This window comes from Apis dorsata, unplaced genomic scaffold (genome assembly GCF_000469605.1).
Source record: "Apis dorsata unplaced genomic scaffold, Apis dorsata 1.3 scaffold_499, whole genome shotgun sequence".
Taxonomy (NCBI): domain Eukaryota; kingdom Metazoa; phylum Arthropoda; class Insecta; order Hymenoptera; family Apidae; genus Apis; species Apis dorsata.
In genome coordinates, this window is record NW_006263730.1 from 103,459 (window position 1) to 114,459 (window position 11,001).

Genomic DNA, 11,001 nt, shown 5'->3' on the forward strand with positions numbered 1-11,001 from the left:
GCAAGATGATTCAACTCGACCCGCCGCCTGATTTCTAAAAACCGAAGAAACGAAAAGAAAAAGAAAAGAAAAAAAAAAAAAAAGACGGTCGATGTTCAAAGTTATCGTTTTATTCCATTTTAAATGTTTACTGTATAATAAAATTGTAATATAGTCGTTGGGCAAATAAAGCTCGTTTTTTCGATATATACACACATATCACGGAACAAATGATTGGGACCCTCTGTCCCATTCGTGTCCTTTCGTGCGATTAATTTCATGCCTATTCTACTTCCATCAAAAAAATGAAAGTGCCTTGGTGGTGTTGGCATGCATAAATCTTCCCCAATTTTTCTTGAATTCCGATATAAATCTCTTCAATCTGTGTCTATTAAACGACGAATATGTAAGACGTGGATCCTCGGATCAAGTATTCAGTGTATTTTGCTTTGCTTAAAGTTTGCTATCTCGTCTCGAGGAAACTTTCAAACGGAATCGAGACTTCTGTTCATCTTTGGAAGAATAAATCATCATGGAGGAAGAGATAAACGTTCGAATAGAAGATCCATCGATTCCAAAATCGTTCGATAATATATGTTTCTTGGTTGTTAGATGTTAAAGTTGTACGATCGAACAATTGTTCAAAATGGATCACTATCATCTCTCGAATGATTCACTTCAGCGTTTGTTCGGCGATCGTCGTATTTAGCGCAATGGATTTCGCCAATTTCAGCGAGAAATTCATCAATGAATTGTTCAAAATCATGTATTTCATGAACGAGACCGTGTATCATCTTGCACAATATTAATATTACGTTTACCATGTAGTAAGATATTATGACAAATGGATGAAGATTTTGAAATCGTTGGATAAAAATATCTGCAAAGAATTGATCGAAGATGGATATATAAAGATGAGTCAAATCTTGGTCATTCTTATAGTCATATTATACGGTCTAATATCGTTGATCCTTCACATTCTTTATTATTATTTCATCTTTATTATTATTTGATCATCACATGATCAAATTTTTGCATCCGATGCGCAAATTTTAATAAACAGTTTCGTGTTCAATGTCGTTACATATATAATATGCCACAGATTTAGAGCGATCAAGATCAAACAGTTGAATGAAAAAATAACGATCTGTTGGATTGCTTTGAAAATCCAGGAGAATTAGGAAACTGCACAATGGCACGTAACCGATTAGCCTTAATTCCTGGCATATGTATTTAGAGTGACGTAAATTGGATAGAGCTTACCTCATTTTGAAGATTTCATCTTTTATTTTAAAAAAAGAAATTTATTTCCGTCCCTCGTTCTATTATTAAAATGCTATTATTAAAAATGACGCATAACATCATTTATGCATTATCTCATTGATTTTTGTAGAATTATGTTCTGTAGTAATAATAGTAAATGATATTTATGGTCTATTGTTATGTTCTACAAATTCTTTTATAATGATGATCTCGAAGCTGTTCAGAATCTATATGAGCGCCGCAGAGCAGAAAAATGGTTTTATATTTTCCTGAATAACGTGATTTGGATAATTTATGCCAGTTCACTTTGATGTGTTGGGTATGTATGCTGATCCATCGAGAGATAAATAAAATTGGATTACACGTCAACGAATTTGTACTGAATACCTAATATTCGACTAAATTTAACAAAATAGCAATTTTTCTTCAAAAATTTTCGTAATAAAGAATCACAAGAATTAAAAATTTGTAACAATGAATATGATAATGCCATTTTGAATTTGAATACATTCGGAATGGAAAGTTTTCTAAGATCTAATTTTGAACGTGCGAAATGAAATCAATGATTTCTTGTTAAAATTATGATAATATATAGTAATATAGAATTATATTTACCGCGTGCGATTTCTTTGAAATGGATAATTCTTTACTAACCAGAGTAAGTATTATAATATCCAATTAATAAGTATATTGTAAATTTGCATATTGTAAATTTTTCGTATTATATAATTTTTCGTTTATCAGCATTATTATCACGTATTTAATCATTCTGGTTCAATTTTACAAACCAGAAAATTATTAAATATCAAAAATAAAAAACATTGATCGATAAATCGATTTAAAAAATTAATAGACACAATATAGAAATAAATATTTAAACGTAGTGATTTTTTTTTATAACAAATTTATATTACCAATCTTTTTAAATACAAGAAATAAAATCTCTTTCTTGCAGGAAATAAAGTCTCTGATCTCAAAAAATATGCATTATCAATGTAAACAAATATGAAAATCGATGATCATGACTGTGCAAAGTTTGAGTTGAAATAAATACAATGAAACGAAAAAGATATTTAATGTTATGGATGATTTCTTGTTTTTTTAGTCTACTTCTTCGATGGTTGGTCCTCCAGCACCACCGCCTCCTGTAGCAGCACCTGGATGGAACCCTCCAGGTGTAGCTCCTCCCTGATATAATTTAGTGACAACAGGATTGCAAACGGATTCCAATTCTTTCTGCTTATCGGCGAATTCTTCCTTCTCTGCCAATTGATTTGCATCCAACCATGAAATCACTTCGTTACACTTATTAATGACCTTTTCTTTTTCCGTTGAATCGATCTTATCTTTGATCTTCTCATCTTCCATTGTACTCTTCATATTGAAACAATAAGATTCTAATGCATTTTTGGCAGTTATTCTTTCACGTTGTTGTTCATCTTCATTGCGGTATCTTTCTGCTTCGTTCACCATTCTCTCGATATCTTCTTTTGACAATCGACCTTTATCATTTGTGATGGTGATCTTGTTCTCCTTTCCGGTTGACTTTTCAATTGCGGATACATTCAGAATACCTATAATTTCAGAAAGGAAAATTATTAATTTATTAATGAATATATTGAAGATATTTTATAAAGAAATATTGTATTGAAAAAAGATAATGCACATACCATTAGCATCGATATCAAATGTGACCTCAATTTGAGGTACACCTCTAGGTGCAGGTGGAATGCCAGTAAGTTCAAACTTTCCAAGAATATTATTATCTTTTGTCATAGCTCTCTCTCCTTCGTATACTTGAATCAAGACGCCAGGTTGATTATCGGAATAAGTAGTGAAAGTTTGTGTTTGCTTGGTTGGTATCGTCGTGTTCCTCTTGATCAAAGTTGTCATCACACCACCAGCTGTTTCTATACCCAGAGATAATGGAGTGACATCCAATAGCAATAGATCCTGAACTTCTTGAGATTTGTCACCATGCAAAATAGCGGCCTGTACAGCTGCGCCATAAGCAACAGCTTCATCAGGATTGATCGATTTATTCAATTCTTTTCCATTGAAAAAGTCCTGTAGTAATTTTTGAATCTTTGGTATTCTGGTAGAACCACCGACTAAAACGATACTGTGAACATGAGCTTTGTCCATCTTGGCATCTCTCAAAGCCTTTTCAACTGGTTCCAATGTGCTCCTAAATAAATCCGCGCAAAGTTCTTCAAATCTGGCTCTGGTAATCGATGTGTAGAAATCAATGCCCTCGAAAAGAGAATCGATTTCGATGCTGGCTTGTGTTGAAGAGCTTAAAGTTCTCTTTGCTCTCTCACAAGCGGTCCTCAATCGTCTAAGGGCCCTCTTATTCGAACTTAAGTCTTTCTTGTATTTTCTCTTGAACTCCTGGACGAAGTGATTCACCATCCGATTATCGAAGTCTTCACCACCAAGATGAGTATCGCCTGCTGTTGACTTCACTTCAAAGATGCCATCTTCGATAGTCAATATGGACACATCAAAGGTGCCACCTCCCAAGTCAAAGATCAATACATTCTTTTCACCTGCAGTTTTTTTATCTAAGCCATAAGCAATCGCCGCCGCGGTTGGTTCATTAATTATTCTTAAAACGTTTAAGCCTGCTATTGCTCCCGCATCTTTGGTAGCTTGTCTTTGTGAATCATTGAAATATGCGGGGACGGTAATAACGGCATTGGTAACTATTTTTCCTAAGTAGGCTTCTGCAGTTTCTTTCATTTTCGTGAGAACCATCGAAGACACTTCTTCGGGGAAGAAAGTCTTCGTTTCACCTTTATACGAAACCTTGATCTTAGGTTTTCCTCCATCGTTCATCACCGTGAATGGCCAATGTTTCATATCACTTTGTACTGTTGTATCATCGAAGCGACGACCGATCAATCTTTTCGCATCTGTTTAATAAAACATATCATAATTTACAAATTTAATTTAAATAACAATTTAAATATATAGAAAGAAAAATTATTAAAAATAAGAAATATGAATAAATTAATGAAAGAATGTATAATTATATTGTTTCTATTAATATCTTTTACGCTTCAACATTCTCGTTACATTATTTTCAAACAGATATAAAAAAAATATAAAATATTTTATAAAAATAAAAATAAAAAATAAATATATATATCAGAGAAAACTGTAACTAAAAAAAATATTAAATAATAATATATTATGAAATTGGTGTAATGCGCAAAGTATCACACTTTTATAAATGAAGCAAAAGAATAAAATTGTACGAGGTCAGTAATGAAATTCAACACTATGACTTACTATTCTTTAGTCTATGTGTAAACATAACAAATCTACATATAGAGAAGTATGATATCAATACGAAGTTTCGCGAAGAAAAATACACAAAAAGATCGATATAACGAAGTATGTAATTTCCTTATTATATAATATTTGCAAATTGCAATATATATTTATTTCAAACATTTTAAAAATATTTTATAAAAAAATATTTTATTATATTTTAATCATTTATATTTTTTTTTATAATTTATAATTAAAATATAATAATACTGATATTACAGTAAAATAAAAAATAATATATGAAATGAAAAGTGAAGAATAAATTGAATTATTAAATTTGGCTTTTACTTACCAAAAATAGTGTTGTTTGGGTTCATTGCAACCTGATTTTTGGCCGCGTCGCCAATCAATCTTTCTGTGTCCGTGAAAGCGACATAACTTGGTGTCGTTCGATTTCCTTGATCATTTGCAATGATTTCAACTTTTCCATGCTGGAAAACACCCACGCAAGAATAAGTAGTGCCTAAATCAATTCCAACTGCTGGAGCCTTCGACATGTTTTATCGCTGAAAAAAAAATATAATTTATAAATATGTAACTAAAAAATATATATAAAAAATATATAAAATATATAAAAATATATAAAAAATTAATTTTATTTAGTTTATCTTCTAACATTCGATATTTAACTATTTTTTTTTGTTCGCATAGTACGTCCAAATTAATATAATGTAGGAGATCACATCATATTAACATTTATCATAAATATTCTAAAAAATTTAATCTATTATTTAAAACTTATTCGTAATTTATTGTAATTTAAAACTTATATTCAAAAAATGATATTGAATAATAAAACGCAATAAGAAAGATGATATACATTATAAATTTGTCTATAATTGTATGTACTATTTATAACCAATTTAAATCACACTGTTAAGTTTTGCTTCAAGTTAATAGTAATTGACAAGTTTATGAAAACTCGAAATTTATCGATAAATGTGGAATCCGATTCAAATCTCAGTTCTTAAAATCCAACGGTAAAACTTTCAAAGGATCATTTTTAAATAAAAAAAAAAAATCAAACTCGAAATCTGTCAATATTTTATCAATATGATGCAACTTCATGATGTTTGTATCGTTAGTCTTTTCATAGTATATTTACGCACTTAAACATAAAAAATTACTCAATAAGTAAATTATAAACATGCTATCATGATGTATTCAAATTACTTACATTTTCTATCGTTTGTTTCGTATATATCACAGAATAAATCGCAATGTAATAAATTATACGTAAACGCAATGTTCACTTCTCGCTTTCCAAACTCTGTCTGAGTGTGATACGCGCGGGGGTCTTTTAATACACCAAACCTCGCGCTTCGAGAAGTTTCTGTAGATGACCAATCACGGCATTTCGTTTATTCAAACACACATTCTTATTGGCTCAGAAGTTTCGATGCATCTAGAACAAGGATAAATATATCAGAATGAGGTATAACTTACCGACAAAAAGAGAGAGAAATATGATGGTAGAAATACGAGAAAATGCTGGAATATATTACGTTCAAGATCGCGGTTATATTTAGCATGCTAAATATTTTCTTGTTTATTTGTAAAACTTAAGTAGTTATAATTATATACACATCGATAATATCAAAGATATGAAAAAATACAAATGATTTAATATATTATAATATATATTTAATTGATTTCCAAAAATTTAAGTCTGAACATTTATATAAATAATAAACAAATATACTGTATATATAAAAATATTTTATATATTATAATGAAGGATATTACTATAATTATAAATATAAATTATATTTCTTTTGATTTTCCTTTTAAAAAATCAACAATAAAAATTATTAAAATATTATATTAATATAAAATTTGTACTTGATCATAGATATAAAAATTTATATCAAATTGTTAGATAATTAAATTAGATAAATATATTTAAAATATTAAAAATATTACTAATCATTTATGCATATACATATTTAAATACTATATTATTCAAATAACAAACTTTATTAAATTAAATCAAAATTAAATAAAATTAAATTAATTAAATTAAATTAATTTATATTATAAATTATAAATTAAATAAATTTAAATTAAATTAAATTAAATAAAATAGTTTTTAAAATATGGTTATATATATTTAATCTAGAACAATTCAATAATTGTAGTAAAAATAAATTTTCAAAAACATATTATATTTATGTAACAATTTATATATCTTTCTTTGAATATATATTTTAATTTAAAAATAATTTAATTATGTCAGTGAAACGATATTATTGCTTTATTATTACATCACATAAGATTGACTGTTACTAAATATGTTAATAACTACATATATGACTACATACACTAGAATAATACTATATAAAAATAACTTTAGGTACATAATAATCAAAAGTAATAATAAAAAATCACTAATATGTATATTTTTTGTATTTTTATTATAAATAATTGTTTATTTATTCTTGGTATTTTATAAAAAGATTAATAATGTATTAAAAAATATCTCTCTGCATATTAGTATTGTAAATGATTTTTTTGAAGTTGATATATTTATTAACTTTAATTCAAATATTTGGCGCGAAATAAAATTAAAGAATTTATATACACTATATTTTTATCTTAAAAGAAAACAATTCATGCTTATTAAAATTAGAACTTTTATTTTCATTTTTTTTTCTTTATTATAAATGTAATTATTTTACATCATATACATTATAATTACTATACATATTATAATTTAATCTAATTTAATATTCGACTCATTTCTCGATATTTCGATCAAAATCTGAAAACCGTATTAATGAAATGAATTCATCTGGAAAAATTAAGAAATTAGATGAAGTTGTAGTAAATAGGATTGCAGCTGGTGAAGTAATACAAAGACCAGCAAATGCATTAAAAGAACTAATTGAAAACAGGTTAGATATCTAAAAATCATATGATTGTTATATATATTTTTTCATTATTAACTTGCTTCAAATGTTTCAGTCTTGATGCAAAAGCAAATAATATACAGATCATTGCTAAAGAAGGTGGATTAAAGTTATTACAGGTATTTTCTTTCTCTATTTAAATTAAAAAATAATTATTATAATTTAATATTTATTTATAATGTTTATTTATAATTTAATATAATGTTATTAAACCCAGATTCAAGACAATGGAACAGGAATCAGAAAAGAAGATATGGAAATTGTTTGTGAAAGATTTACAACTAGTAAATTACAAACATTTGAAGATCTTCAAACAATATCAACTTTTGGATTTCGTGGTGAAGCTTTAGCAAGCATTAGTCATATATCGCTTTTAACAATAACAACAAAAACAGCAGATGAAAAATGTGCTTATAAGTATGTTTAAATATGTATATATAATTGTTCATAAATTTTAGCAATTGTTTTGAAAATATTCTTTTTGTTCATTTAAGGGCATCATATGTTGATAGTAAATTAAAAGCACCACTTAAATCATGTGCTGGAAATCAAGGCACTACTATAGTAATTGAAAATTTATTTTATAATGTTGCAACAAGAAGAAAGGCTTTGTCAAATCCAAATGAAGAATTTAATAGAATTACAGATGTAGTTACAAAATATGCAATTCATAATGCAGATGTAGGATTTGTATTAAAAAAACATGGTGAAATAGCACCTCAGGTATTTTATCATATATAAAATTTTATAATTTTAAATATTTTTATTCATTTATTTATTTATTCATAAATGTTTTTAACATTTAGATTCGTACACCACATAATTCAACTAAAATGAATAACATACGAATACTCTATGGTAATCCTGTATTTCGTGAATTATTAGAAATAGAATTTAAAGATGATATTTATAAATTTAAAATGCATGCTTTAATAACAAATGCAAATTATACAAACAAAAAGATGACATTTCTCTTATTCATTAATAACAGATTAGTAAAATCTTCTTGTAAGTTTTGAAATATTAGAATAAAAAATTTAGTTTTAGTTATAAAGTTATATTATACAGATATTCTATTTTAGCTATTCAAAAAATGTTAGAAGAACTTTATACATTTTATCTTCCAAAAAAGACTCATCCATGGTGTTATATATCTTTAGAAATTGAGTCACGAAATATCGATGTTAATATACATCCGACGAAACATGAAGTTAAATTTCTTCATGAAAATTCTATCATTGAAAAAATGAAACTCGCTTTAGATGAAAAATTATCTGCAAATAGTGCTTCTAAAACATTTTACTTAAAAACTCGGCTACCAAAAGCAGATATTACTAAAGAAGTTTTGAAAGAAATTTTACCAGAATATGAAGAAGATAACAGTAACAAAATAAAAAAAATTCGTCCTCAAGAAATGATCAGAACTGATGCTTCTGATCAAAAACTGGATAAATTTAATTTTATGATTCATACAGAAATGAAATATGTTAAAAATGATGACACTCATAAAACTCATTTGAATACAAAAACTCAAAATAGTATTGAAGAAAATATTGATGAAGAAAATATAGATAAAATACAATGCTTAACATCAGATATAATAAATATACAGCAAAAAGATAAATCGACGCATGTTGTAGATAATGAAAAAAATACAGATAAAATACAATGCTTAACACCAAATATAATTGATATACAACAAAAAGATAAATCAATGCACATTACAACAACAGTGGCAACAGAAAAATCTAATAGTCCATGGAGTAATATCATAAATGATACAAGTTCATCTACATCAGATTTTCTAGCATCTGATGAACCTAATATAAATTTATGTATTCAGAATATTAACAAAGAAGAAGAAGAAAAATTAAATAGTATGCAAGATATTTTAGAAATTACAAATGATGAAATAGATGAAGATACAGCAGATTCTATAAAAGATAAATGTATCGATGTTATTGCAGATAAAGCTCGTAAACAAGTATATAAATGTTTTGGAAATAAGAGCACTAAATCAGAAGAAAAAAAAATAATAGATAAAAATGATATAAGTAAACAAGAAATAAAAAATTACGAACCTGAAGAAAATAAACAACTCAATGAAATACAAAATGTTGAACAAACATCAAGCGAAATTAATAATGATAATGATAAAAATAATGATAATAAATGTTCATATGAATTTAAATCTTATTCAATAAATAATTTTAGAAGAGAAGTAAAATTAACGAGCGTTTTAAAATTACGAAAAGAAGTAGAAGATGCATGCCATGAAGGTCTGAAACAAATTTTATCAGAATTAACTTTTGTTGGTTGTATAGATCAGTCTTCTGCTTTAATTCAAAGCGGAGTTAATTTGTATCTTTGCAATACACAAAAATTAGCGTGAGCATCAATTTTTTTTCATAAAATTTTATAATATATATAAAAAAATTGAATTATATTTTTTTTTATTTAGGGAAGAACATTTTTATGAAATTATGCTCTATGATTTTGCAAATTATGCAGTCATTAAATTTTCGGTATGTATTTATGCAGATAAATAAAATTATCATTACATACATATACATACGTTTTTTACAGGAAGCACTTCCTTTATATGATTTAGCTATGTTAGGATTAGATACTAAAGAAGCTGGGTGGACAGAAGAAGATGGGCCAAAAGAAGAATTAGCTACTAGTGTTAAAGAATTATTATTGGAAAAAGCAGATATGTTAAAAGAATATTTTTCTATTGTTATAGATAAAAAGGGAAATTTAAAATCTTTACCAGTATTATTAGGTAAATATATTTTAATAAACTATCCATAGTTAAAATGTAATACAAAATTATGTTATTCTTTCAGAAAAATATTTTCCAAGTATAGAAGGTCTTCCTCTTTATATATTACGTTTAGCTACCGAAGTAGAATGGTCAACAGAACAACCATGTTTTCGAAATATTTGTAGAGAAACGGCAAAATATTATAGTCAAATTAGTCCCATACATGATATTCATGATTGGAAGTATATTACAGAACATGTTTTATATTCTACAATTAAGGAAAGTTTTCTTCCTCCCAAACATTTTGCACATGATTCAACAATATTACAAATAGCTAGTTTACCTGAATTATATAAAGTTTTTGAAAGATGTTAAATTTTTAAGATAGAATAGATTTTTCACAAAAAAAAGATTTTCTATTTTAATAATTAGTTAATTAAAATTATAATATGAATCATAGTATTAAAAAATCATAGTACTTCTTACATTGACTCTATGATTTATTTATTTATTTTTACGAATTTTGTAATAAATTCTATATTGAATTAAATATTATCTTTCTATATTATTTTAATGGAATGTAATAAATAAAAAATATGGTATGACAAAAAAACGATTTGTTTCATTACATATAAATCTATTTATGTTAATTAAAGAAACATAAAAATTTGTATGTATATTATATATATTTTTAAACCTAATAAGAATAAATTTATTTTTCATAAAATTTGTTCTTTTTTTTTTTTT

The 11,001-nt window shown here is 26.3% G+C and overlaps 2 protein-coding genes across 3 annotated transcripts; one reads left to right on the forward strand and one right to left on the reverse strand.

Moving 5' to 3' along the window:
- Positions 1 to 2,139: 2,139 nt before the first annotated feature.
- Positions 2,140 to 5,910, reverse strand: LOC102674310 (heat shock 70 kDa protein cognate 4-like). Its single transcript, XM_006620258.2, has 4 exons — positions 5,756 to 5,910; positions 4,871 to 5,084; positions 2,913 to 4,157; positions 2,140 to 2,816 (listed from the first exon to the last, which is right to left on the reverse strand). Exons 2-4 carry the CDS (start codon positions 5,073 to 5,075, stop codon positions 2,344 to 2,346), a joined length of 1,923 nt encoding a protein of 640 aa, XP_006620321.1. The 5' UTR covers positions 5,076 to 5,084; positions 5,756 to 5,910; the 3' UTR covers positions 2,140 to 2,343.
- Positions 5,911 to 7,243: 1,333 nt separating this feature from the next.
- On the forward strand, positions 7,244 to 10,670 carry LOC102674089 (DNA mismatch repair protein Mlh1). 2 transcript variants are annotated; one of them, XM_006620256.2, is made up of 9 exons: positions 7,245 to 7,472; positions 7,543 to 7,606; positions 7,705 to 7,904; positions 7,982 to 8,210; positions 8,294 to 8,495; positions 8,570 to 9,875; positions 9,949 to 10,012; positions 10,074 to 10,272; positions 10,337 to 10,670. In XM_006620256.2, the coding sequence occupies exons 1-9, from the start codon at positions 7,360 to 7,362 to the stop codon at positions 10,627 to 10,629; spliced, it is 2,670 nt and encodes an 889-aa protein (XP_006620319.1). In that variant the 5' UTR covers positions 7,245 to 7,359; the 3' UTR covers positions 10,630 to 10,670. The 2 variants fall into 2 exon arrangements, with proteins under 2 accessions (XP_006620320.1, XP_006620319.1); XM_006620257.2 differs by lacking the exon at positions 10,337 to 10,670 and having other exon boundaries at positions 7,244 to 7,472; positions 10,099 to 10,239.
- The last annotated feature ends 331 nt before the right edge of the window (positions 10,671 to 11,001 follow it).